This window comes from Pistacia vera, unplaced genomic scaffold (genome assembly GCF_008641045.1).
Source record: "Pistacia vera cultivar Batoury unplaced genomic scaffold, PisVer_v2 Contig656, whole genome shotgun sequence".
Classification (NCBI taxonomy): Eukaryota; Viridiplantae; Streptophyta; class Magnoliopsida; order Sapindales; family Anacardiaceae; genus Pistacia; species Pistacia vera.
In genome coordinates this window covers 1,252,276-1,279,470 of record NW_022196508.1, presented here as the reverse complement: position 1 = coordinate 1,279,470, position 27,195 = coordinate 1,252,276, and the positions used below count along the sequence as shown (strand labels likewise).

Here is a 27,195-nt window from a genome sequence, read left to right as displayed (position 1 = left end):
AAGAGTTGGTAATATTCAATCATAATAGTTAGTAGTATTGGATAGATATTCTATAGACATTATTAAAAAATTGTTAAAATTTAAGTTTCCCATTACCATCACTCCCTTTACGAATATATCATCAGCATAGATTTATGTCTAACGTCTCAACTGAAGTCACAATAACAATTTAAAAATAGTCATTTACCATTCTTTTAATTATATCTAAAATTCATTAAATAATTAAAGATTAAAAAAAAAAAAAAAACAAGATACCATATTGTTTTAATAATAATGCATATACAAATTCATCATACAAATGATGTGTTTAAATGTGATTGGTGATTTTAGATTAAAGATAAACTTAACAAATTAGAAGAAATGATGTGTCAACATACAAGATTACCGTATCATATATATAATTAGTTTGTACATGTAACTTACTTAATTGTTTATTCTTTACAAGTCTAGCCTAGGCTAATTTTGCCCATGAGATTGAGCTGTATGATTTATTATTTAATAAAATTCTTCCAAGTTTAATAAAATTTATTCACCAATAACATACAAACCATTCACTTAAAATTATAATGAATCTACTTTGTTATTATTCATTTTACTTTCAGCTAATTTGATTTTTTAGTGAATTAAATAAAATATATAAAAGATTTTCTTACTTTTTTAATAGTTGGTAGTACGTGTAGTCTAATGGCATTAATGTATCTAATAAACTTTTTATAACATTATTGTGCATGTCTCCGAACTGCAGGTTGTATGGATGAGAAATTGCAGTAGTCATTTGTACAATGAAATTTTCTCTGGGTTGAGATGTGGCTTCTTCAAAAAAATCAAAGAATTAAACGTTGAAGTAAAAGGTATTCAGTTAACACAACTAGAACATGAATTGTCATTCTCAAATTTGAAGATTTTGACCTCTTTACACATAACCCCCTTCAACAAGCTCAAACATATCTTCACACCAATTGTTGCTCAAAGTCATCTGTTGCAATTGAAACGGCTGTGCATCAAAGAATGTGCGGAATTGGAGCAAATCATTGAGTTAAAGATGGTGAGAAGTTGGAGCAAATCTTCTGCAAACTCTATCTCTATTTATGTGCAAAAGTGCCTAAATTAAGAAATCTGTTTCCTATCTCCATAGCTCAGGGTTTTCAACAACTGACATGGCTAGAAGTAATTGAACCTCTATTGAGCAAATCATTGATGTTAAAGATGGTGAAGAAGTTGGAGCAAATCTTCTCCAAACTCTATCATATTTTAAGTGGAAAAGTGCCATAAATTAAAAAATCTGTTTCCTATCTCCATAGCTCGGGGTTTTCAACAACTGGCACACCTACTAATTGATAACCTGAATTAGAAGAAATATTTGGAGATAATGATGTGATTGATGAGAAAGAAATCCAGTTGCCTCAACTTTCGTGGCTGAACCTGAAGATTTACCAAGACTCACCAACTTTTGCCATGTGTTTATCACTTCATATTTCCAAAACTTAATCACTTGACAGTCGGACGTTGTCCGAGAGAAGTACAAGATTTTCATGGGATGAAGATAATGACAGTGTGCATGCGGAAGCAAAGGTCTTCCATTTTTTAATAAAGATTTAAAGTCAAAAGGATCTGGTCATTATTCTTCACATAAGGAACTTCTTTTCATACATGTTTTCTGTATTGCCACAAAAAGCTTATATCACTACCTTTGCATTTGATGCTTCCAATGTCTGGCTTTGCAGGCGCCCATAATAGGTATCCCGAAGATGATAGTCATCAAGAGCAGGCACCCAAAATAGGTAGCCAAGATGATAGTCAAGAAGAGCAAGCATCTGAAATAGGCAGTGAAGATGAAAGTCATGAAGAGACGTCTACAGATCTCATTTGCCGCAGGGGTGATTTTCGAAAATTACCTCGGTACATAAAAAACTAAAGAGCTTTATTCCGATTCTCATCCAACAGAATGAAGAAAATAACACTGAAACTTAGTAACATGCTCATCATTTCTAATCAGGTAATTAAATTTATTATTCTACACATTGAATTTTCTTCAAGAGGCTCCAACATAAATGTACTTGTGATTAATTATATATTTTTTGATCGTTTTTCAGTTGGCTCCACCGAATCCAATGAAGATTAGTCTGTTTGAAGGGAAGCTGAAGAAAATTCAATTCACTGTCTTCAATTTGATGAATTTTCTAAACTGCACTTGTTATATATGTTTGTTCTGTTTTAAGTCCAATATCAATTCACTTGTTATGTGAATTTTCTAATGGATTATTGACAGAGTTTATGTTTGGGTTAGTAACTGATGTATTTTGTATAATTTAGGGTGAAGTTGATTAATCTGGTGCTTAATTGTTATAATCTGGTGGATCTAATCAGTAATTCTGCTGCTACAATTAACTCAACTTTGTACTTCACCTCTTCAGTACTTACGTTCTGCTGCTATAATCTTTTCAATATCTACTTCTTCGTTTTACTCCTGCTTCAAATTCTCTATTACGCATCTTCTACTACTGCTGTAACTTGTTCTTTACCTTCACTAATTACTTGCCCTTTCAAATACTGAGAAGATGGTATAACAATAACTTTACTTCTTAAGAACTCAAACTGTCTTGCCAGTTGCCACCAATGGCTTTGTAAAGATGTCAACATTTTGCACTTCACTAGGAACATACTAAATTCTTATCAAATTTGCTACAACTTACTCTCTTACATAATGTGTCTCAATATGTTTTGTTTATATTCTGCCTCAATCTCAATAGGTTCTACAAAGCTCTATAATCTGCCTCAGTGGATGATAAAGCCATTACTTTTCTGTTTTCTACAACTCCATTGCACTACATTAGGACTAAGAAAAACATAGCTTCCACTTGTAGATCTTCTATCTTTTACGCAACTTGCCCAACTATATTTGCATAAACTGCATAGTACTTGCTGGATTGAACTGAATGCCATAAAATAAGGTCCCTTTTAAGTACCTAAGTACTCTTTGCAGGCCTGCCACTGGAACTGAGTTGGTTGCTTAAGAAATTGACTTAGTTTATCACTAAGAAAGCAATGTCAGGCTTGGTTAAGGTTAAGTATTGAAGAGCACCTACTGTGCTTCTATATAAGGCAAGTGTGTCAAACTCCTCACTATCTATAGCAGCAAGTTCAATTCCCAAAGCCATTTGACTGTAGCTTTCCGGTCTACTTTAGAAGATCTTTGGCGTATTTAGCGATTGAGATGAATGCCATTACTATTTTGAAAAGCTTCTAAACTAACAATAACCTATTGAATTCACAAAACAAAGATATTTTTCAGAACAAAGATTATGAAATGAGAACAACAGAGAATGAAGTGCAGAACATGAGAATTGAACAACTCTAACTCAAATCGACAAAAGTACTCCATGAAAACAAACTCCTCACCAACAACACAATACAAAACCACATATTAACAATTAGTGCTTAAAAGCATATTCAACACCACGAATCACTATACTACCACCATCACCAACATCACAGAACAACCCTTTGCAGGATTATACATTCATCACATTTAAGTTCTTATAAGGTCATTATTCATAATGTTATAATGGTTTCAGCACTAATTAACAATTAGACCCTAAAAACACCAAAAATTAACAACAAATATTCTCCACTTTATCAAATCCAACCCAAGAAAAATGCTAGCAGAACATTAAATCGGGCAATTTCATACTAATCCACGAAAGCAAAAACCAAACTAACATCAATAAAAATCCCACTAACCTTAGTAGTCAACTTATAATCTCCTCTCTTCCACTTGCCACTCCACAAATACCGATCACTCTCACACAACCTCCTCAACACAGCCAAAGTCAAGACAATTGCCAAATCCGCCACGTCATCAGTCAACACATCAGGAGTGTCTGTGACTCTTATTCCCTTCTCTTTACACTTCCCCAAGTCAACTTTGTCAAGCCCAACGCTGAAACTCGCCGCGACCTCAAGCTTTGGCAAAGCTTCTATCAGTTCAGCCTCAGCCCCGGCCGCGGCATTCCCGACAACTGCACGGATGCTGTTCTTGTGCGTGTTCAGGAACTGGGTCTTGTCTGAAAAGTTCTGTATATTGAGTCGGACAGATAAAATGGAAGATGAATCAAGATCCAAGCTTTCTACCTGTTTGCCGCATACCTGAAAATTTGATTCGAGTAGGATTGATTTTCAGATAGGATTGGGTAATTGTAATTCACATGAAATAGTTCAGCACCCTTTTACTAGTGTTTTGAAGGCGGTAGATGGTGTCAACTACCCTGGCAACTCTACGATCATGCCACTCGGTTATAGATGATGATGTGCTATACAGTAAACACGGCTTTCTGATTTCCGCAATCCATGTAACATTTGTTATTCTCACAATTATAACTGATTCTAACAAAAAGGGGAAATGAAATTCAAATTTTTTGAATGAATCAATTCTTGTGAACATCCAAATTGCTCATCCGATTACTTTTCCAATCTTAGTCGTCCGATCAATGAACCCTTCAGGTAGCACGTCCGTCAGATTAGCATAATCAGTAGGATTACCAACTTGACCCTTCGGGTGGAGGTTGACATAGGGACCACAAAAACCGATGGCCGCAATGTACAAGCGCACAAGCGATTTCTTTCACTTGGTCCTCACTGAAGCTTCCCATGCTCCCGGGGCAAAGAAACACAATCGATGATGGCGGTGGATCATCAAGCCACTCCTTGTTCTCTGTTATTGAGATGGATCCACCTGATCCTCGATCAATCTCATCACCCTCTAAATTCAAAATGGGTCCCGGTGTATACACAGGTGGGGTGTTGTTCAACTTACCCTCACAGTAAGACTCGATCGCATAGGATTCCAACTCCTTGAATGTATTTACAATAATGCCCTTTGCTTCTCTAAACCCCCTCGCTTGTTGAAACATAACAGTAGTCCACTCTTTCTCTGTGAACACGATAGGCAAATTCCTAACAGGAAACGGCTTAACGAGACTCGGGACAATCAACTCAGTGACCGAGTCTTTCAACTCAGTGATGGGCTGGTTTTGCTCATCACAAAGAACTTGCAAGTGTAACTGCATACTAAGAAAAGCTGCACTGGAGGTGTAGAAAATGTATCTAGGAACTCCAAAATCATTCGCAACTTCAATCATGTCCGCACAGAACATATCGAGAACGAACCCGGCGAGTCGAGGTGAGTCACCAGAGGCTGACTCCGTCTGAATTAGCTTAGTGACTGCTTCTTTGACGAGGGGTTAATGGCTTTTGACGAACGAATCCATGAAGCTTATGCGAGAAGATGATTTTGAAGGGGAAAGATTGACTTCTGGGATTTGAAATTTTGAATGATTTTGAAGTTCGAGTTGAGTGGAGAGAGAGAGTGAATGAAGTTAGATGGGGACTTTGATGTCGAAGGGAAGTACATGACGAGGACGGTGATGGAGAGGCGGTGGTCACAGTGGACAAGGAGCTTTGCCATCTCCATCATCGTTACAACGTGGCCGACGCCCGATGAAGGGATCAACACTAGCTCAGCTTTCTTCGTCCTTTTGTTTTGTACTATTGTTTACCAACAAAGTTGATGGAAAGTTATATACAGGACAAAGGGCTGATGAAGATGATGATAATTAGTATTAATTACTATGCCAGTTTATGAGCAAAATATTTGTTTAATAATAAAGGAATAAAAAAGGTTGCCTGGTCGCCGCCGGGTTAGGTGTGACTGGCGAGATCACGCTTGTAAGTCAAAATAATTTTGTTTGATAGTGTCGGCGGATGTGTGGAAACCGACGTGAGAGTGAGACACATCAATGGGTGTATAACAGAAAAAGATTTTAATATCCTTTTGTCTTATTATACTTCATTTTCTTATTTTATTTTATTTCATTTAATTTTTGTTTTTAAGTATGAATAATGCTATCTTTACACATTAGCGGGTGTATAACAAAAAAGATTCCAACCATCATTGTGAAAAAGTGGCCAAAATCTAATATAATAGCGTATTATTGGATGGATCTAGTTATTAGTATGTTGATCTATTATATTCGATCAGATCTATGATGGGTCGGCTAAAAAATGTTAGATCAACTACTAAAGATCTGACGGTTGAAAAAACATTACTTTGATACCATGAACAAATTGTATTTGAGAGAAGAGAAATTTTTTATTCAGCTTAAAGGGATCCGTTTACCAGAAGAACAATTTATATATATATAAATAACCATAGTTAGTCAATCACAGTTAATTAATCATAACAACTAACTATTTAACCAATTAACTATACCACTTAACTAACTAACTGACAGATTAATTAGCTAACTAAACTAATTTACTGATTATACTAATAATCCAATAGTCATGTTGGTACAAAACATGTCGAGGACAAACCCGGCGAGTCGAGGTGAGTCATGGGAGGCTGACTCGGAGTGAACAAGCTTAGAGAGGGCTTCTTTGACGAGGGATTTATGAGATTCAATGAATGAAGTGAAGAAGCTTCTGGGGTCGAATCCTTGAAGGTCATGGCTTGGGAGATGAACGAAGTTGATGCAGTCGCTAGCAAAAAGTGAGTTTAGATAGGTGTTAACTTTGGAGTCAAAGGGTAATTTCATGACTAGGACCGTGATGGAGATGCGTTGGTGGCGGTGGACGAGGAGCTTGGCCAGCTCAGGTCAGCTTTCTTGTTCATTGAAGTTGGTTATTGTGTTCTTGAGTTTTGAGAGTAAAATTCAATAAAAGTTAATAGATTTTAAAATGGAAATTAATTAAAGTAAAACTATCTATGTAAACAAGACGATAAGTCAGTGATGATGTAAATGCTTTGCTAACAGGGAGAAGACATGTATGTGTTTGCAGCCTTTCAACAGCCAATCATTTTTTGCAGCTAGCTGTCTTCAGTTTACTACACATGGTTTTCGTTCTCCCATTTTCAAAATCTGTGAAGAATATTCTTATTCATTCATTAAACTAAGAGATGGCATCTAGATTGGAGCTTCAGGTGGCCCTATATCAGCATTTTTTTTTATTTCCACGGCTAATCCTTCCAACATCTCATATATCTTATGACAAGGTTTTTTTATAAGACTTGAACAAGCCTCTCATGTGTAATCCCCCACATATAATTTAGTTATATGGAGTTCTCCGTAGTAGCAACTCCAATATTCATTTCAGTAGCCATGCCACTCGATTATAGATGATGATGCGTTATACGGTAAACATGGTCTTTTTGAGTTACAAATTTGTTATTCTTAGAATAAGGGAAAATAAAATTACAAATTTTTGGATGAATCAATTCTTGTGAACATCCGTTAGAGCATGACATCGACCAACATATTGAAAACATGAAACCAAGAAAATCCATCCAAATTATGCCAATGTCAAATCTTGAACATCAATAGTTTTATAATTTTATGACAAATTGCTCATCACATCATCGATGAACTAATCAAATGAAGCGGATAAAGATCCACCTTCCATCATGGCTTTTCTACTCTTTTCGCTCATCTCCTTCTATTTATTCCTTGTCTTATTATCATTCTCCATCAATTTCCTGATCCCTCTCTCTTATCTCCCCAGCGCTCACAATCACTTGGTGGAGGTTGACGTAGGGACCATAAGAACCGGTGCCCACTCTTGCTCGAGCGCACAAGCAATCTCTTTCACCTGATCCTCATCGAAACTTCCCGTGCTCCCGAAGCATAGGAACACAATCGATGATGGCAGCTGATCATCAAGCCACTCCATGATTTCTGCTTTTGTTTTGGACCCACCTGACCCTAAATCAATGCTATCAGCCTCAAGATTCAAAATGGGTCCTACAGAAGAAATGGGTGGGATGTTGGTTTCAGTTCTAGCATTTGAGAAAGACTTTATCATATTAGACTCCAACTCCATGAATGAATTTACAACAATACCCTTAACCCTTCGGAACCTCCTTGCTTGCTCAAACACTATCATAGACCAATCTTTCTCCAAATACGTAGAAGGCAAAACCTTAGTAGGAATTAGGTTAACGAGACTCGATACTTCCAACTCGGTATCCGAGTCTTTCAACTCAACGGTGTGCATGTTCTAATCATCATAAAGAGCCTACGCATGAAACATCAAACCGAGAGACCCTACACTCGATGTGTAGTAAATATAGCTCGGAACTCCAATCTCATCAGCAATATCGATCATGACTGTACAAAACATGTTGAGAACGAACCTGGCGAGTCTGGGTGAGTCATCGGAGGCTGACTCAGAGTGAAGAAGCTTAGAGACAGCTGCTTTGACATGAGGTTTATGAGATTCAATATATAAAGGGAAGAATTTTCTGGGGTTGGATCCAGAAAGTGGAATGTGATTGTTGGGAAGATGAACGAAGTTGATACGGTTGGCTGCAGAGACTGAGTCGAGGTAGACGTTGACTTTAGAGTCAGAAGGTAGTTTCATGACAAGGACGGTGATGGAGAGGTGGTGGACGAGGAGCTTGGCCAGCTTCACGGTGGAGAAGAGGTGGCCGATGCCTGGTATAGGAACAAAGACGAGCCGAGCTTTCTTTTTCATTGTGTGGATAATCGATGATTCCTTTTGTTGGTTGTGAGTAAAATTATACCAAGCTTTTATGGATATCCTAATAGCGAATGATGTCACTGCCTTGCTAATAGTGAAAAAGGGAGAGACACGTGTAACTCATGCACTAAGTGTACTGTGTATATCATGTCAGCATACAATGCATGTACTACGGTTGAGTATATCATGCACTGAGTGTACTGTGTATATCATGTTCTGATCATCCAGTGAAATAGTGACATGTGTTATCATTTTTCTCTTTTAAACGACGGATGAAATTTCATGAACGACTGTTGCTCCATATAAATTCAGTGGGAAAATAATAAGAAGAATGTTATTTACATGCTGGAATTCATATGAAAAAGTTCAACATCCCTTTACCAGTGTTTTGGAGGAAGAGAAAACAAGGTTAAAACTTAGAACTTAGAACTTAGAATGCCTGGTTGAAGGTCAACTGTTGTAGCTCCTTCAATCTCCCAGGTTTAATTCATATGGTCCACAGAGGAACACTGGCGCAAACTGGCAAATGGCGGTAGATGGCATCGATTCCCCTGGCACCTCCATGATCATGCTGCCCGATTGCAGATGATGATGCGCTAGAGCAAGAATATGGTCTTTTTGAGTTCTGTAATCCATGTAACATTTGCTCCTTTCACAATTATAATTGATATTCTCAAAAAAAGGGAAAATGAAATTACTAAATTTTGAAGTAATTGATTCTTGTGAACATCCATTAGAGCATCACATCAACCAACATATCTAATACTCATGCCAAGGAGAATGAAGCAAAAACAAAAGACCATAGAAAATCCAATGTAGGCATTTTCTTCCTAACTTAATGAATTTAAAATTTTATATATCAATAGAAAATGACTTTAAACTTTTGCTCGGGTTTTATTTGTTTAAAACTTATTCCCATCTAAGATAAAGATTTGTTCAAATTTCCATTTCAATCATCCATTATTCAAGCATAAGGTCCAAACTCTCTATATTACAAATTTATCTACCTGAAATGATTTCATATGTTGAGATATAAAAAGATGTCTAAACTATCAGCTTAAAGAGAATCCTAACAGTTTCAAGAACAAAGTATCGAAATTTAAATAATAAAAACTATATAACAATTTTACATAAAAAAACTTCTCAGATGAATTTTAAACCAATCTTTCATTTTTCTTCTTTGTGTTCACCTAAAAGACAGATTCTGGGACAAAAATTTAGGTATGATCACTTTACTAAGTCAATGAAGAAGATGCTTTGATTACAACAGAGGATAGAACGTAATAAGCAATGAGAATGCAGCCGCTGCAGTTGAAAAAGTGTAAAAGATCCAATAAAGAAATTCATGCACCATATACGTAAAGTCCCCTTGCTGCTGAGCATAGAGTGATATAATTTTTTTAAAGGCGAAATTTTTAACTTCATGCTAGAATGAGAGTTTTTCTGTATTTTACCTGATCAATGAGATAAGGCATGTATAAATAAAGTTTAGCAGCTTATCCACTTTACTCTAATTTAGTCTCCATTGCTTAACTTAACCACTAAAGACCATGCAAACATCCAGAAAATTGCGTCATGCTAAACACTGAGCTGCTCAACTGAGCAAGTTGAGCATTGATCGAAATTGTTAGTCTTGACAGAGGACCACGATTTAGACCTACCATCATGTTGTATCCACAATAATTAAATGGCCAACTACTAGCCTTTCAACAGCCAACATTTTTGCAGCTAGTTGTCTTCACTAAACATGGTTTTCATTCTCCCATTTTCAAAGTCCATAATGAATATTCCAATTCATTCATTAAACTACGAGATGGCATCTAGATTAGAGCTTCGGTTGGCCCTATAACCAACATTTTCCATTTCCATGGCTAATCCTTCCAACTTCTCATATATCTCATCACTTTGCGGATGCTCTTGATCCTTAGACGCAAAACGGTTCACATAACCTCCAGTATCAATCCAAGAACATCCAACTTCTTTTTTCAACCCTCTTTCTCTCAACTCTTTCCTTACTTTGTCAACATTTTCCCAGTTTCCTTCTTCTGCGTAGATATTTGAGAGCAAAACATGATAGCTTGTCATTTTTTTCTTGTATCTAATTCAAACAACTTCTTGGCAACAACTTCTCCCAATCAGATTTTCCATGAAGTCTGCAAGCACCAAGAAGCGAAGCCCAAATTTCCAACACATTCCCCCCTTCACCTAATTTTTAGACAAACTCATAGGCTTCAACCACCCTCCCAACCCTACCTAACATATCCACGACACAACAATAGTGCTCAGTTGAGGGCTGAATCTTGTATTTACTCTCTATCAACTCAAATATTTGAAGACAGACCTTCATTAACCAAGCCAGCATAACTACAAGCAGACAACACTGCAACAAAGGTAACGGCATCAGGTTCAATGTCACATTCTTGCATTCTGCGAAACAAAGAAAGAGCTCTACAATTGCATTTTTTTAGAGGTTTGGGCAGACACATTTTCAGCATAAGAAATTGATCCCGACTTAGAATACGTATCAATAAAAGCTGAGCCTACAAAGATATTTTTGTCCAACAAATGGGGGATAGAAAATCCATGAAGTTGCTTGCCCAAATGGCCAACTCTATATTTCCCATTGGATTACAAGCTGGGAGCACAGATGCTATATTCACAACATTGGGAGTTACGTTCTGCTAGCCTAAAAGTAATGAAAGCTTCCTCAACCAATCCATTTTGGGTATACCCAGCAATCATAGCATTCCAAGTGGCTTGATCTCTGTCTGCAGTACGGCTTCTCTCAAAATTTTGTTGAGAAGCTCTAATCAAACCAGATTTTGCATACATGTCTATAAGATAACTTTCCATTCCCTCAAAATGAATGTCATGCCTTACGAGATAAGCATGGGTCTGCTTTCCAATATCACGGTTTCTCAGATTTGAAGCTGTTGAAGCAAAGCAGTAACAGTAACAGAATCAATCATAAATTATTGTTTCTGCATCTCATACAAAAGCATTAATCCTTCATCATCCAACCCATTCTGAAAAAAAAAAAGCAGAAATCATTGCATTCCAAGAAACAACATCCCGTTCCAGCATATTATCAAAAACTTTAAATGATGTAAGGACAAAGCCGCATCTTGAATACATGACAATAATTGCATTCAATACAATAACTGGCAATGTTGCCAAATGCTTAATTATATAGGCATGCAGCTGTTAAGCTAAGTCCAATCGCTGCAACTGTGAAACTGCTGTTAAGACCGATAAAAAAAGTCACCTCATCAAAATCAATTTCATCTGATAACATAGCTTCAATGAAAAGCACAGTAGCTTCAATAGGGGAACTACTCTGTGCATACCCACCGATCATAGTTTTCCAAACCTCAGTGTTTCTCTCCAAACAACAGAAAAAATCTTCCTAGCGAAATCAAGACAACCAAGCTCAGCATACATGAAAATAGCCAAACTCACAACAAACAAATCATTTACATATTCACTTCCCAATTTAACAAGCAATCCATTAAGTACGTTACCGTTCTTATAGTCCCCTAAACTCGCCAAAGCCGGGAAAACATTAACAAAACTATCAGTACCTGGCGTAATTCCCTTCATCATCATCATCCTATAAACTTGTTTCACTATCGGATTAGATTATAGAAGCAAATTCTATGTAACAAAGCTGAATTCTTAATATGACATAAATTCTTTTTTTGCCTATTTTTGTACATAGGAAATTGTACTTATCAAGGAGAAATCTGTAACAATGATTACCTTTTTTTTAGATTGTTCCTATTTGATTAAATTGTACTAAATGATGTTTATGCCCCTAGACCGTCTAACACCCTCGCTAACCTCCATTATCTGATAGGGGTAACAGTACCACGTTCCAAAAATACTGGATGACAATGGTATGTCTTCCAAACTTATGGATGAATATGATATTGTCCCGAGAAACTAGTAACACGTTGTTTGGGTTTAGGCAGGTTTTATGTTTTACAAATACAACCCCTTCTTCAACCTCAATGCTTCTTCGCCAACGCCTCACAACTCTCACTCGCCAATGTCGCCATCTCTCCACTTCCTCTTCATCCCCAAAATCCCACTTCTCTACACGCACACAAATGACAACCAAACGACGCCGTCACTCTCCAACTCCTCTCGTGGGGAGAGCGCCTCAGGCCAGTTGGGCGGTGGCTTGAAGAAGTGAGACTCTACCCAGCCCCAGTTGCAAACCTCATTCTTTCTCTACCCTTACCACTCCAAACTTCCGGTCGACTTGTTCAGAAAGATTCTGAAGTGGGTTCGGGTTCTAGTTTGAATATTTCATGTGGGTTGTTTCATAGTGGGTTGGTTGTGGATGAAAGCTGTGGGTTTGGGGGAAAGGAGATGGTGGGGACTTGGTTTTGGGCATGAAAATTCTGTGTTTGTGCCTAGTTTGAACCCTTATTGGTGGATCCTGTTCAGTGTGTTGCTCTTGGTGGAGTTCACTCTGTTGCTTTGACTCACTTGGAAGATTCCACTTTCAGTGAGCATTTAACAACTCTACATTCTATTTGTTCATTGATTGAGTGTTTGTTTGGTGTGAAGGTTTCAACATCGGTTGCTTAGGCATAAATTAGCAAGCTTATTGAATTTTAGAAGTGTATGTATGGTTGAGTAATCACAGGTTAAAAAGTGCTTTTTTCAGAAGTAAATTAGCAAAAAGGCATACAAAAACAATCACTTTTATTTATGATTGCAAAGATGTTGTTTTGTTTGGAGTCCATACCAATTATTGATCTTAAATTTGGAGTGATGAATCTTGCAGGGGTAATTGTAATACTCTAACCAAAAAAATTTGGGTATGGTAATTTAATATTGTTAAAAGAGCTTATTGGGAAGTTAGTTGACATGACAAGCACTCTCCTTGAATTGCACCAAAGGACTAATAAAAGAGAAAGCAAAAGAGCTTTTATCAATATATGGAATCGCATTTGATCACAGAGCATTTTTCCTTTCTTATTTAGTAAAATGAGATGTTGAAGCAACTAAGTGTGTTATTCAAGATTTAGAATATAACTATGTCGTTTACTGTTGGCCTGATAATTAATGATGTGCTTGTGCTTGATTGGATAAATATCAGGAGAAGAGAGTTGTGTGCACATATTCATCACATTGTTGTGTTCACTAACGTGTTTTTGCCTGATAATACATGGCTCATCATTAAAAGTTTGCAGGGGTTATGGTGGTTTTGGTGCACTTGGACATTTTGTCTACATAGAGAGTTGTTTCCTAGATTGGTGGAAGGTTCTTGGAATGGAAAATACGGCACTCGCAACCAGTGGACACATACTGCTGCAATAACTGAATCAGGTTGTTCTTCTTAACTGACCCTGTTTTTTGTATAGAAATTTCTTTACATGTATAACTATTCGTTTGCATTTTAGATATAGGCTGCTTAACCTGCTAAATTTATATGAGTTTTTGATTTGGACCTTCGGAAACAGCCCTCTTGAACTCATAATGTGGAAAACATATCAATCTAGTACTGCGAAACAATTGAATGAGCATATTTCAAATGTCTGTAGGTTTATGTATTCTTGCATTTATGGGTTTCTAGTTGTTCTTTATGAGAAATGATTATATTGCCTTCATATTGTTATGGAAAGAATAAAGAAAGAGGGCTGTCATATCTTAATCCATCTATTATTGATATAGGGACTTTACACTTGGGGTCGAGATGAGAGATGGAAGACTGGGCCTTGGTCCTGGTCAGGCCCTAATGAGGGAGGTGGACTTAGTATCCCTTCTAAGGTCAAAGCATTACCTGTATCTGTGGCTGCTGTTTCTTTGGTGGCTTTTTTACAACGTGCTGACAGAGGAAGGCAACTTTGGAATTGGGGAGGTAAAGATATCAACTCTTTGTCTTATTTTTCCCTTATCTCTACCCAATTGCAGTTTAGTTACTTTCATTTATTTGTTCGGAATAGTTGCACAATTCTGGAATCACTCTCTTAGTTTCAACTTTATGAAATTCCATTTATCTCTGCTTGTGTAACATTACAATGACATCATATTACACATTGTCATGTGTTCTGTTCAGCAAGTTCTAACTATGAGCTTGGAAGTGATAAGGTTGGTGGTTGGAGACCAAGCCAATTCCTAGCCTTGAAGGTGTTTCGTATCTTCGATAGCAAGTGGTGGCTATCACTCCCTTGCATTAACTGGTAAAATATTGCTTAAATTCATGATTGCCGTGCAACGTTATTAAATCCATTCCTCACTGTCACCCCCTCCTTCCTATTCTAGGCTGTATACTAATATGGTTTTCATTTTTTGTGTATAATTTCAGATGAAGGCAAAGTTCTTCTTGGGTATGGTGGACATGGTCAGTTGGGTCATTCTTCCACCGAAATCAGAAAGTACCTGTGGTGTCGAGGCTTTAGCTGATAAGCGTGTAGTCTACATCGCTTGTGGGGGCTCATCCTCAGCACCATAACAGGTCCTTGATATTTCCATCACCCTTCAATCCTACAATCTTCCAAGTATCTATAGTTATCCGTCTCATAATAGCACAGAATGAGGTTTGAGGATATCCTTTAGTATTCTATCTTTAGTATCAACTATTTGAAAGATACTTAAATTTAATAAATCAAATATTGGATATCATTATAACAATAATTTATATGCAAATAAAATAAATAAAACTCATGATTATATATTGTTTTTACCATATTGTTTGATAATTTGCTATATATTCAGATAAAGGGAAGTTGTACATGTGGGGAAATGCCAAATTCTCAATTGGGATTCCTGGGTTGCCAGAGGTACAACTTTGTCCTGTTGAAGTCAAGTTTCTAACGGAGGATGATGGATTGGGACCCCAAGGTGTTATCTGTTGCAGTTGGTGCATCTCACTATGTGTTTGGTTTCAAGGTCTGTTGTTAAAGATGGTCTACTAATCGAAAGTTGTTTCTCAACTCATATAGACACGACAAGCAAGTATGTATCGTTTAACAGCTCAAACAGAGGCTAGAACAGATGTGTAGAATCTGAGGATAGGATAAGTTCTTTAAGTTACTAAAATATTGCCAAAGCTTTAGGAGGTGAATTCAGGTTGCTGACTGGTTAGTCAATAAGTGGAGCTTCACCTTGACAATTGCTGACTCATAACTGCTTTTGTTTGAATCCCTTTAATGAATTAAATTATCTGGGAGGACTAGAGAATTTTGACATTAAGCTCTGTCACAAATGCAAGTTACCTTCTTAATTGTTCCCTCTCATTGTATGCATCATCTCATTACATATTAGTTTATTGACATTCCTTTTTGTTGAAAGTTTCGCAAACATGACTACTTTTTCCTTTTAATGTTGATCATATTGCTCAGTTGCTTTATTTTGAGTCGGCATGAGAAAGATTTGCGAGGAATTTTAATAGAAGCATGCAAATAAATTATTTTTGCTCGGTGCATTTGATGCCCGCTACGAATACCATTGGTTTTGTTGTATGATCTTTGATGCTCTGGAACTGTGGCAATATTATAAGTGATAAATTTAAATTGGGTATATTTTCGAGCAAAACATATCACAAGATATCATGTCATTCATGTCACAAGTCCAGTATATATGTTGTCTGAGAATTTTTTTTCTTTACCATCCATTTTTATAATCAATGCATCGGTGATAAATTGATATCTATGTAGTATGCATATATTGATTTGTGATTCATTAATGCGGTATCCCGTGGTAACATAAACTTTTTCGTTCTTGAAGAAGTTAAGGGTAGAATTGCCTCAATGTTGGCAGATCTCATAGAAGTTCCTTATGTAGACCCTCCTTTATTGCAAAATCTAAAGTTTCCAGAGAAAAACTTGGACTGATCATAGAGGGAGTTACAAACCTTATGTTAAAGAAGCTATTATTAAGATGTTCTTCAAAACCTACTCGCTCCACTTGCTGGGTTGTGTTTGATATGTTTTGTTCATCAATTGTAGATGTGGGAATGAACTCGGTGTTCCTTCTATTTGTTCTTCACTTGTAATGCAGATTTTCTTGGTCTCAGTTGTACCTTCCAGGTCGAGATGATGAAGTTGGAAGAGAGTTTGAAGAGTTTGATTCTGATTATATAATTCCTGGTTAGGTTAATCCAATTCCAGCAGAAATTTTCCTTTGTTTTTGTTTAACAAGTATGGTGGTTATATACATTTGTGAGGCATGAAGAGATTCAAGGAGACCAAAGGGATTTTTGTCAACACATTTGAGGAGTTGGAGGCTCATGTTGTTAAGTGTTTGTTGAATGATTTTGATCATATGCCACCTATTTACAAGTTGGACCGATGATTGATCTCAAGATGAGAGTGACAAGTTAGTTCTAGATGTGATAGAACGAGAAAGATCCTGTGGCTTGATAATCAACCTGATTCAGTTGTTTTCTTGTGCTTTGGAAGCCAGGGGAGCTTTGGAGAAGAGCAAGCGAAACAATTGCAGTCGGATTGGAGCAAAGTGGGGTGAGTTTCTTGGTCAATACGGAAGCCACCCAAAGGATAAAGTTAGAAGGCCTATGATTACAAGGTGATCATCTCAGAGGTTTTGCCAAATGGGTTCTTGGAAAGAACAAAGAAGATTGGTTGTGTTTTGTGGATGGGCGCCACAAAAGGCGGTGTTGGCTCATAAATCAGTAGGGGGATTTGTGTCACACTGTGGGTGGAATTCATCTTGGAAAGCTTGTGGTTTGGTGTTCCAACTGTGACATAGCCTAGTTTGCTGGACACAGATTAATGCATTCCAAATGGTTAGATATTGGATTGGGTGTGGAGTTAGATTAGATTACAGGATCATGAATGGAGTTGTGGTCGCAGATGAGATAGCAAGACTATCAAATGTGTGATGGAGAGTGATAATGAGGTGAGAAGAGGGTTAAAGAGAAGAGTGAAAAAGACAGTTAGCAGTAATGGAGGGTGCTTCATATGCTGCATTTGGAGACTTGATTGATGATATTAAGAAACAACCATGAAAGAAACAAGTCTTGTTTTTCATAGTTAATCTCTTTCCTTAAAGAGTTTCAAGTTTGAAAGTTCTCCATAATATTTTTGTCTACTTGTTTCATTTCTATGTTGTTAATGGATCTCTTGTACTAATTTATATTTTCTCGATTTATTTGAGTTGATTTTAACTTTTATGTTTTGACTTCACATAACTATAGATGGTAAACAAATAATTTAGCTGTTACCACTAAAGTTCCACTTAGAAAAAAAAAAAAAAAATTATTTTAAACAATGAAACAGAATCTTTAAAACTAAGAAGAGTTCAAATCATGAGCAGTGATAAAATTTCAATTGGATAGTAACTTGAACTCTGAGTCTTTCTGATATATTATAAGTCTCTCAGTATAAATTTTCGATGATCAACCTGATTTATCAGTAGTTTTCTTCTGCTTTGGAGGCTTGGGGACCTTGTAAAGAGGTAGAGGAAACAAGTGAAGGAAATAACACTTGGCCTGGAGCAAAGAGAGCATAGATTCTTGTGGTCATTACGGAAGCCACCACTAAAAAATAAATATGAAGGTCCTAGTGATTACAAAGGTGATGTCCAGAGGTTTTGCCAAAAGGGTTCTTGGAGAGGACAAAGGAGACTGGTTTGGTGTGTGGATGGACCACACAAAATGAGGTGTTGTCTCATAAATCAGGAGGATTTGTTTCACATTGTGGGTGGAATTCAGACTTGGGGAGCCTCTGGTTTGGTGTTCCAATGGCAAAATGGTCAATGTATCCTAAGCAACAGATAAATGCATTCCAAATGGTGAAAATTTTTGGAGTGGCTGTAGAGTTGAGATTGGATTATAGAAATATTAGTGGAGAAGTTGTGTCAGCAGATGAGATAGCAAGAGCTATAAAATGTGCGATGGAGAATGATTATGAACTGAGGAAGAAGGTCAAAGAAGCGAGTGAAAAGAGCAGATCAGCAGTAATGAATGGTGGATCTTCATTTGCTGCATATGGATGCTTGATTGAGGATGTATTAGGAAACATGTCATGAAGAAGAGGATATATATGTTTAGTGAAATATTATATGTACTATTAAAAAGATTTTCATCCTCTAAATAAGTCTGAGGATGTATGGTATTAGCTTTAAGATAAGTTAGAATAGTAATATTAATTGCAGAAACAACAGAAATAGAGTTACCATGTAGCATTATGCAATTATTGGGGATCAATCAACTTCATTCATAAGATTAAGAAGAACAGGTGAACTTGTGTAAAAGGAGAACAATTTTTTCATTGAACTCAATTAAAACATATATCTTACATTCCTTTTTATAGGTTTTAGAGGGATAACTGAAAAGTAACTTACAACGTCACTTACAAGAAGTTACAAAAAAATAAAAACTGAAAATAACTTCATTTGGTTTTCTCTAAAACTGAAACTCTAAATCATGCCTCGGCACAGTGCCTAGGCAGCAAGCTTTCTGGAATTTTAGTTCCAGCTTCTTCCTTGTGTGCCACAGCATGCGTCTGTTCCACTGTGTGTTGCGACGCTATGCCACGGCACGATTCCCTTCTACCAAAACTCCTTATTGCTCAGAAACTATTTGCTTGATAACACATACTGTTAAGGAAATGGCTTCTAGCCGCTTCTATTGCTTACTATATTCAGAATTTGCTAAGATTATACCAGTTAACCAAGGTGATGTAAATGATGGCAAAGGCTCCTTAAATCAAGACAGTATAGCTACAAGATCTTTAGGGTACCAGTCTGTTGACCTGTAAATTGATTCAATGTCCCTTAATTGTCTGAGTCATGTAAATCTTGTAAATCTCTCCATATTTGTACTCTTCTATTCATACTGAAATATAGCTCCCTCTAATCTCATCTTGAATTAAAGATTTCCAAAGACTATCGAATTGTTTTACCCGTAGTTTGATTATGACCTCTTGGCTATTTCTTAAATAAGTTTTCGAGAGTTGGACGGGTGTATACATCATGTTCTGTACATTTAACCAATAAATTTCGAAAAGGGAAAATATACTTCATCTTCGGTCATCACATTTACCACCAACAATGAAGATAGCTGAGCTTGTGTTCATCACTGGACCAGTTGCAGGCCACCTAGCTCCCCAAATTGAGTTTCCAATGCGCTTGTTAGATCGAGATGAACGTTTCTCAGTGACTGTTCTTCTCATGGATTTTCCTTTTGGCACCTCTCCTTCAGCTGCATGCACCAAATCACATGCAGAATCTATTACTTCAATAAGGTTTATTAATCTTCCTCCTCCTGCAGACTTCAATAAGGTGTTCCAACTGTGACATGGCCTATGTATGCTGAGCAACAGATTAATGCATTCCAAATGGTTAGAGATTTGGGATTGGGTGTGGAGTTGAGATTGGATTACAGGATCATGAATGGGGAAGTTGTGGTTGCAGATGAGATAGCAAGAGCTGTCAGATGTGTGATGGAGAGTGATAATGAGGTGAGAAGAAGGTTAAAGAGAAGAGTGAAAAGAGCAGATTAGTAGTAATGGTGGGTGGATCTTCATATGCTGCACTTGGAGACTTGATTGATCATATATTAAGAAATAAAGCCATGAAAGAAGCATGTAGTTAATCATATTTACTCCCTGATGATGTATGGATTTGTTCCATTTGCTTTGAGAGTTTTATGTTGAAAGTTCATCATGAATCTTTTTGTTTACTATTGGTATTTTACTCCATTTAAGATTTCTCATAGGTTTATGTTCAGTTGACTTCAAATCACAAGTATTTCATTCAAGCAAAACAGGGATGAGGATATAATCTTGATTCTTTTCCCCCTCCAAGCAGCTCACTATCCACAACATCTGAAGCGTCCAAGCAACACCAAGCCAAGCGCCACCCACCCTTTCTTCTTCCCCGGGGTGAGACAGAGCCCCCACCATCATTATTGCGTATAATGGTGCAACATGCTGACTTTATAAAAGAGTATCACTCCCTTAACAATGAAGCCAAAGAAAATAAAAAGTATTCTTCCACAGTCTCTCTTTCAGTTTCACTAATCATACCACCACCAACAATGAAGAAAGCTGAATTTGCTATCATCCCTGCACCAGGAGTAGGCCACCTGGTTTCCAATATCGAGTTTGCAAATTGGTTGTTACATAGAGATGATCGTTTCTCAGTCACTAATCTTCTCATGGATTCTCCTGTTGGCAGCTCTCTTTTTGCTGCATACATCAAACCACTTGCAGAGTCTTAATTCTTCAATAAGATTCATCAGTCTTCCTCTTCCTTCAGACTTCTCTCCATTCTGCCACGGGCTCATAAATCTGTTGCAAAATTTATGACACATTTTGTACATAGTCATAAAGCTTGTGTTAAAAAAGCCATTGTCAAAAATGTTCTTTCGAACTCTAACTCAGCTCCACTTGCTGGATTTTTCATTGATTTCTTTTGCACATCAATGATAGTTAACGGAAATGAGCTTGGTATTCCTTCTCATTTCTTCTCTTCTAGTGAGGTGTTTCTTGGCCTTCTGTTAAGCCTTCCCGTTAAACATGATCAGGGAGGCAGAGACTTTGAAGAGTTTGAGTTCACTAGTTATATCAATCCAGTTCCTAGCAGAGTTTTGCCTACACTTCATTTCTCAACCATGGAAGAAGATTCAAGGACACAAAAGGGTTTATTGTGAACACATATGAGGAGCTGGAATCTCATGCGATTAAGTGTTTGATGAATGATTTTGATAATCTACCACCTGTTTACACTGTTGGACCGCTGATTAAGGATCTCAAGGGTGAGACGCAAAGAGATGAGATCATGAAATGACTTGATAATCAACATGATTCATCAGTTGTGTTTTGAGTTTCGGAAAACATGGGAGTTTGTGTTAAAACAAGTGAAGGAAACTGCATTTGGTTGGAGCAATAGGGGCGAAATTCTTGTGGTCTCTTCGTAAGCCCCCACCAAATAACAAACATGTTAGCCATGATCATCTCCAGGAGGTTCCATGGGTTCTTGGAGAGACAAATGAGATGGAATGGAATGTGGAGGCGCGCAAAAGGCAGTCTTGGCTCATAAATCAATAGGCTTTTGTGTCACATTCATCAATGTACCACATAGCATCCAAGAAAAAACCATTACCATCAAAAGCACACCAATGAACGCACCTAATTGTCCCGCAGGACAAATTATTTTCATTCACAGAATCATTGAGAAAATTTCTTATACAATCAATAAGGATATGACATCAATGTATGAAAAGAATGGTTCTCAGTGTGTGCACCATGAACACAATACTTCCATCCTCAATCAGGCAAAAACGAATCTCGTTGTCACTTGTTAACCTATGAACTCATCAACAAACCAACAGTCCTCTTATTCCATATTTTTTCATTTTCACCCTCTTGGCTTCCTCACTGTCCCTAACATCATTAACCCCACAAGTAACCGCGACAAACACACCAAACGATAAGAAGACACAACAGAACCCACAATGGTTTTCGCAATCGAAGTCTTACAGGTTCCGGGGGGGCCCCCAAGAGGATGATGGAAGGGAGACGGTTGGTGTCGACAGCGGAGCCGGGACCGAAGTGGGTGACAGGAGGTGTCTGGCTGACGACTCGTAGCGTACGGGTCTCATGCGCTCCGAGAGGGCACCGTGAGGCGCACATGTCCTTGCACGCTTCGCGTCGGGAGCAGATTCGACTAATTGGGGCGAAGGCAGCGGCAGTGGCGGTATTGAGTGGTTGACGAAAAACGTCGAGTTTTGGTTGGGAGAGAGATGGGTTGTTCGGCGGTGGGTCGGCGGAGGCGGTGGAGGACGGTGGGAGAAATCCATTCGGTGGCCTTGAGAGTGGTTTCCGCCGGTGGCGGCGAGGGCTTCGGCGGCTAATTCGTTTGAAGCCCTGCTGTATTTGTCCATCTCCATCACTTTGATTGCTCTTAGAGTCGAAGAGACAGAGATTTTAGTAGTTCATTGGAACAACATGGGTTTTGCTTGGTTTTTTCTGTTCGATCATTTTATACTAATTATTATTCACCATCATCGGATTTTAAGGGTTTGATAGGGAGTTTCAGGGTAGCGGTTATGGAAGTAAACCATCGTAGCGGTTTTGAGATAAATCACGAATAGTGGTTTGATAGTTTTTTAGTAACGGTTTTTAAAACCCAATCTGTGTTGACGAGTTTATTTTCAGCATTCTGATAATTTTTAAAATGATATTTACATTATGCTCATAAAGTTAAACACCTTTTTTGCTGAATTAACTTTGACAATACAAATAATGTCTACATTATTTATTTTATTTTCTTCTCTCTCCATCAAGCAAGAGGCTCTTTCTCATTACGTTTTTGTTGAAGTTTAAAATGTATTTTGTGAAATATATAAGAATCTTGTTCTGCAGAACTGCCCCAGAACGTTGAACTGATAACTTTTGACTCAACTTTAAAACATTTGCTTAATTCAATTTTCACACAACGCTTTTATTACTTTATAATAATTCAATTCCTACATCAAAGTGAAACATGTGAGCCATATGATTATTCAAACAGAGCCAGCCAATTTGATAGATGGGCAAATTATGATTTGCTTCTTACAGGGAAAAAGAAAAGTTGTTATTCGTTATTTCACGCTTTTGGGTTGTTTATTTAAGAATGAGAGATCAACAGGTTTTGGGATTTCTGGGGATGAGTGCTACGAATCACCCCATTAACACTTTCAAAGAAAGTATGATGTTTAATCTATGTGGCACCTCTTTTGAATCCTAATCTCTTTTGTGGGTCCTTAACAATAGACCTCGGATCAAATCCTAGCACAAAACTGACAGAAAATCCATCCGAATTTTAGGGGCTAACCTACAACATGATAATGTTCCCGTTTCCACTACCTTTAAATGAGTCCTACCAAGCAGTAATTCATACAAGAAATACCAAACGTCCACCAATCAACAGCACTACCCATGACCATCTCCTCTTACTATCAAAGAAAAGCCAGTGAAATAAAGAACTCTCATAAACAGGCATCAAAATCCAATCATGACAATCACTTCAACAGAAGCAAAAGTGACGAATGATCAATCATGCAAATCAATTAACAAATCCATAAAAGAAGCAAGAACCCAGATGGGAATCACCTCATCGGTGTATTATTCTCTTGTTTGACGCCTATTTTGCTGAAAGTGAGAAGAATCTAATACAAACCCAAACAGGTTGTGTGCGGCAAAGGATTGTGGTGCAGCAAATTAAAACCATTCGTGTGCAGTGTGCTAGAGAGAAGTGAACAGCAACGACATATTGTAAGGAGTGGAAATGGGTTTTTTGGGGATAAAAGTTTTAAACCAGTGAAACACCCCCGATTTGGGGTGTTTTATAAACCCCTCAAAATACACTACACGGGTTTTAGGGAGTTTTCAAATACCAAACAACACCTCAAAACCAGTCTAATTAAAAACCCCCAAACCAGTGAAAAAAAAACTCCCAAGCAACCCTAAGATTCTACGTGAATTGTTGCTTTCCAAATTCCTCTTAGAATTTAAATAATATACTAAAAACATTATGAATTTTTTAAACCTCCCTAGCCAAACTTTTGAGAACAATTTCGAAACCACTTATGCGTTGTGTGTGTATATATATATATATATTATAAGCAATCAAATATAAAATGGCGACCTCTCCCTTGCTAGTCAAATAACAAACTTTTTAGTCATTAGGGTTAATTATATTTAAGGGTTTTGTATCGAGTAGCATGAAGATGTTTTTAAATTTAAGACTTCAATGTTGAGTTTGAATATCTCAATACCTAAAAAGCAAATAGAAATAGTATGAAACCTTATTTTTGATAAAATTTCTACGAAATACATTTATTAGGATTAAAATGCATTAGAATGTAAAGGCTTAATTTACAATTACATAACAAATGACTTATCGAATTCAACATAAATTTCCATTTTTCTGAGTTGATCTGAATTCCTGTATGCTGATTAGAGTCCATCAACTCCAGACTTTCTTCTTTCTCTCATAATCTTTTGCCACAGAATTGCATACAAACCAAGAACAATCAATACTAATCCCATAATACTGAAAAATCAGAAAAAAAATTTAATTAATTTAAAAATAAATGTTTAAACTTGAAAAAACTTAAGATCTTTGGTTAATTCATATATTATCTTCTAGAATTACTAAATTAATGTTTAAAATCGACACTAAGAGTTTCCCTCAAATTCTAAAAGATATAAACTATTAATTAGATTAACTTAATAATTTTTGAACCGTTGATCCATGATAATCCAACGTTTAGAAAAGTTGATGATTTTGGCAATAATCTGGAAATGAATAGGCCGATCTTTTTTATATTAAAATATAAGATATTAGTATCAAATATTATTGTTATTTGCAGCAATATGGAGAAATAAAAGTAGAAATCCATTCAAACAGATTTTAAGAGATTCTTGCAGCAGCTTAATATTGCTCCTCCAACGTTTCGATTGAAAGCAAAGGACCTGACCTGCAAATATCGAGGTTCTGTTGAAATATTTGATCATAGAAATAAAGTTCGGAGCCATTCCGAAGTCATGAGAAGAGCAAGAAGGAGCTGTGAATGCATTTTCAAACAAGCATTGGAATATTTGCAAAATGTCGAAATGATTGAATGTATTGATGTGATTTTGCTAGGTTGTTAGCCTGCAAGAGAAATGTGAAGATAGAGGGAAAATTATACAATTTTAACCAAAGTCATGAACAAAGAATGTGCAGAGAAATACCAAGGTGAAGGCTAATGTTTTAAGAATTAAGTTACATTTAATATCTTTGCTTTTTTTACTTTATTTTTTTTTTTAATTTTCTTCTTTTGAGGTTTGATAAATAGAATGTTGAAGAAGTTAATTTTATTATAAAATATATAACGAAAGGCGGCTAAATGAGAACCAATATAGAAACCAGATATTTTTTGGTTGGTCACTCTAAAGTTAACTGACTGGACTCAAACCCCAAACATCAAAATATATTCAGAGTCGTATCAAACCATTTCACCATTTAAGAGTGGTTGAAATCAGGATTTTGTCCTTTATAATCTGATTATATATAATAAATTATATATAATATATATATATAGAACAATCTCATAACCTGAGATCGTAAGATCCATAAAAATTCATGTTAGAAGGATTAGAATTTACATCATAATTATATGTGTGTGTAAAAATTTGGATCTAGGGATCCTCATAATATATCCTAGAAGTAAAATAAATGCATTATTCCCAGTAGAGTAGTTCTCCTAAATGAGGAGTCCCATAACAGCTACATTTACTGTTGCCCATGGTCTAAATGCTGTCATGAAAACTGCCCTTTTTCCCTTATAACCAATGTAACCTGTCATTCCAATATTACAATTCCCGGCAAAAAATTAATTAATCGAATGTCATGAACTATCAAGTTATTGATTCGATAACGCTACACTAGTGTCGGTATCAGTTTATTACTAAGAAACATGTTAGGCTTGGTTAAGGTTAAGTATTGAAGAGCTCCTATTGTGCTTCTAATAAGGCAAGTGTGTCAAACTCTTCACTATCTACAGTAGCAAGTTCACTCTAAGATTGAGATAAACAAGCTAAAATAGCTACTGAATTCACAAAACTTCATTAAAAAGGCTGTTTTCAGTTTATCAAACCAAACCCGAGGGATTGTCTCAACCCATTCAAGCTTTATTAGTTTGCACGCTCATCAACCTTTACACTTTGCCATTTGCATTTAAGCACTTGTAAGCCTTATGAATAGGACTATAACCTACAAATCACACTTTAGAAGCATAAATTAAATTATGTGCACTATAAGGCCTGAGGAAGGATAACAGACGGCAACCAAATTTTAGAATGAATTAGTTCAAGAGACTTGGAAGCTCCACTAGAAGAATATGAAAAAAGATTGTGCAATCTATGGTTTTGGAACAATCGAAAAATTGAGAGAGAATTCAAGAATATTGCAAAGCTATCTTTGTATTCTTGATCGATTACAGCTGGGCACTACACCTATGTTATATGTGTACACTAGATTAAGTTGAAGACGAAAGTAAAGAGAAGTTGACTTAGGCTAACTACTTAAAACACTAGTAAAAAGCGACAGCATGTAAAGTATCCTTAAGTAAGTGAAGGAATAGTTGTGACATTTTACTTCTTTCAGCTTCCAGCATTTATCTTTATAGTCAACATCCCCCCCTCAAGCAACTGCCCTGCAGTTTGAGCTGTAAAAAAAAAACTTTGGCTCGGCAATAAACAAATCCCATCACTCTGCAGTAGAAGAATTGAAACTCCAACTTCACTACACTTCGGATCATATTTGTAGTAGATCTCAACTTCACTGCATTTCAGATCACATCTTCATAACCTTCAGTGTTCAATCTGAATTGTTAATCCTCAACACTACGCAAACTCAAGATAGGAACTTCACTTCACTAAACCACAGTACCAGCTTCAGTTTATCAACACTCCCCTTATCTACTACAAACACATGAAAGGAACTTCACCTCAGTAAACCATCAGCAACAGCTAAAAAACTCACTTCAGTAACCAAACGTATCAGCTTCAGTTTATCAACAGCTCAATTCTGCTTCATATTCCAACATCAAAAAAACAAAAAAAAAAAAAAAAAAAAAAAAAAAAAAAAAAACACTTCACTTCCGTATACTAACAGCAACAACTTCAAGAACTCCACCCGTATACTACGCAACAA

The 27,195-nt window shown here is 36.7% G+C and overlaps 1 protein-coding gene and 2 pseudogenes across 1 annotated transcript; 1 reads left to right on the top strand and 2 right to left on the bottom strand.

Moving 5' to 3' along the window:
* Positions 1-7,566: 7,566 nt before the first annotated feature.
* LOC116112134 (anthocyanidin 3-O-glucosyltransferase 6-like) lies at positions 7,567-8,049 on the bottom strand. The gene has a single exon (XM_031398317.1). The coding sequence runs from the start codon at positions 8,047-8,049 to the stop codon at positions 7,567-7,569; it is 483 nt and encodes a 160-aa protein (XP_031254177.1).
* A 2,292-nt stretch (positions 8,050-10,341) lies between these two features.
* Positions 10,342-12,144, bottom strand: LOC116112133 (annotated as a pseudogene).
* Positions 12,145-12,334: 190 nt separating this feature from the next.
* The window catches only part of LOC116112132, a 42,706-nt pseudogene continuing 27,845 nt past the window's right edge, over positions 12,335-27,195 (top strand).

Excerpts from the sequence above, each read along its gene's own strand:
- LOC116112134 (XM_031398317.1), bottom strand. The coding sequence starts at position 8,049 with ATGCACACCGTTGAGTTGAAAGACTCGGATACCGAGTTGGAAGTATCG.